At 33.6% G+C, this 2,062-nt stretch overlaps 1 protein-coding gene across 1 annotated transcript; it reads right to left on the reverse strand.

The window, feature by feature from the left end:
- Positions 1–1,408: 1,408 nt before the first annotated feature.
- LOC108354849 (uncharacterized) lies at positions 1,409–2,058 on the reverse strand (the record flags this gene model as incomplete). Its single annotated transcript, XM_017606021.1, has 1 exon — positions 1,409–2,058. A coding segment is annotated over one exon (558 nt), but the record flags the coding sequence as incomplete, so codon positions are not given.
- Between the last annotated feature and the right edge of the window lie 4 nt (positions 2,059–2,062).

Genomic DNA, 2,062 nt, shown 5'->3' on the forward strand with positions numbered 1-2,062 from the left:
TAGTTGGCACTATCATAAAGTCACATAGCAGGCAGCCAAAAAGCATATAAATACCAAAAACCGAAAAAATGCAATTTTGTTTGTTTACAAAAATTACAACCATATGTTTTGTGATCATATGTAGTCTGTTCCAATAGCAGTCCGGTTTACAGGATTTAGTCAGAACTTACAGGAAGTCGTTCCTATTGACACAAAACCTGTAAGTGGGAACACATTTGAGAGAGTAAATGAGCAACTGTTCCTAGTCAGAAGTTACAGGATTTAGTCCGGAGATTTTTTTCCTGTAAGTTCATGAAAAGTGTCAAACGATCAGCTGATTTACATGTGCAAACAAAAACAGAAAGCAGTGAAAGCAAAGAAGCTTATATTTGTTAAAAAATGGAAGTAAACAACGAAATATTTGAATATGTATAAATTTTAATAATTATTTAGTGATATTTCAGCCAAATCGGTGTAGTACCAATGACATGTAAACAAACCGTCTGACGTTTTTACAGGAAATAGTGCTTTTTGCGTTCCTATGCACTTCTGCATCTGTTCTCCTTTTACTCTCATTTGAGAGCGTAAAATTGTAGTTTGACAGTTCCACATTTAGTCCGAAGTTCAAAGGAACAGACTAATGTTTTCTTGTTGGACAATTTTTTAGTCTGTTCCTTTGAACTTCGGACTAAAACCTGTGGAACTGTCAAACTACAATTTTACGCTCTCAAATGAGAGTAAAAGGAGAACAGATGCAGAAGTGCATAGGAACGCAAAAAGCACTATTTCCTGTAAAAACGTCAGTTTGTTTGTTTACATGTTATTGGTACAACACTGATTTGGCTGAAATATCACTAACTAGTTACTAAATTCTATACATATTCAAATATTTCGTTGTTTACTTCCATTTTTTAACAAATATAAGGTTCTTTGCTTTCACCGCTTTCTGTTTTTGTTTGCACATGTAAATCAGCTGATCGTTTGACACTTTTCATGAACTTANTAACTAGTTACTAAATTCTATACATATTCAAATATTTCGTTGTTTACTTCCATTTTTTAACAAATATAAGGTTCTTTGCTTTCACCGCTTTCTGTTTTTGTTTGCACATGTAAATCAGCTGATCATTTGACAGTTTTCAGGAACTTGCAGGAAAAAAAACTCCGGACTAAATCCTGTAACTTCTGACTAGGAACAGTNCACTTACAGGCTTTATGTCAATAGGAACGACTTCCTGCAAGTTCTGACTAAATCCTGTAAACTGGACTGCTATTGGAACAGACTATTTGCTGACTAAAATGTAGCCAGTACAAAATGAACACTTGCTCTCTCAATGTTTGTGTGTTGGATAATTTTTTGTCGTTATCCAACGCCATCCAGTAAAAATTTGGAAGAACTTTTACAAATTTTTGACTTGTCGAACGCAACTAATATCCACAGTATATTATTTTATTCAGTATAAACTTTTTGTATGACATCTTATATTAAAAACAATTGTTCATAATTCATATTACGCTAGTTTAATATTGCTTAATTTTTGCCAGATGGTCATTGATTCTCTGAAGAATTTCACTCGCGTACCCATAGATTTCTTCATCTTCTGGATAAGCTAATTTATTCCTGACAATGCCACCAGTTAAAACCTTTAATTTTTCTGCCTGGCCATTGTCAATTTTCCATTTATCACTCTTTAAAAGTTCACAAAGTGCATAGAGAGCTGTTTCCACATTTATATCATATTTATCAAAAGTCATAGGTAAACATCTCACCAACTGTACAATTGCCGATTTCTCGACCATACCATCTCTTAAATCTTCGCGTTGTCCTAATTTTCCAATTAAAAAACAAGCCCTTAGCATTAGTTTCGAGTCACTTTTGCATAAACAGCATAAAAGAGCGTTTATTCCATCTGCCTTCAAAAACTCCTGAAGGCCTAGCTCAAAATTGTTTATTAAAGATGATAACGCATGTAGACTACTACGCGCAACAACTGGAGATTCCCTCAAATGCTCAATTAATATGGGAATTGTTTTAGAATCACTAAATAATTTTTGACAGAATGGATTATTTTGTGACATTTCA

Source organism: Rhagoletis zephyria, unplaced genomic scaffold, assembly GCF_001687245.7.
Source record: "Rhagoletis zephyria isolate East Lansing unplaced genomic scaffold, Rhagoletis_zephyria_1.1 Rzeph_scaffold_39696, whole genome shotgun sequence".
Lineage (NCBI taxonomy): Eukaryota > Metazoa > Arthropoda > Insecta > Diptera > Tephritidae > Rhagoletis > Rhagoletis zephyria.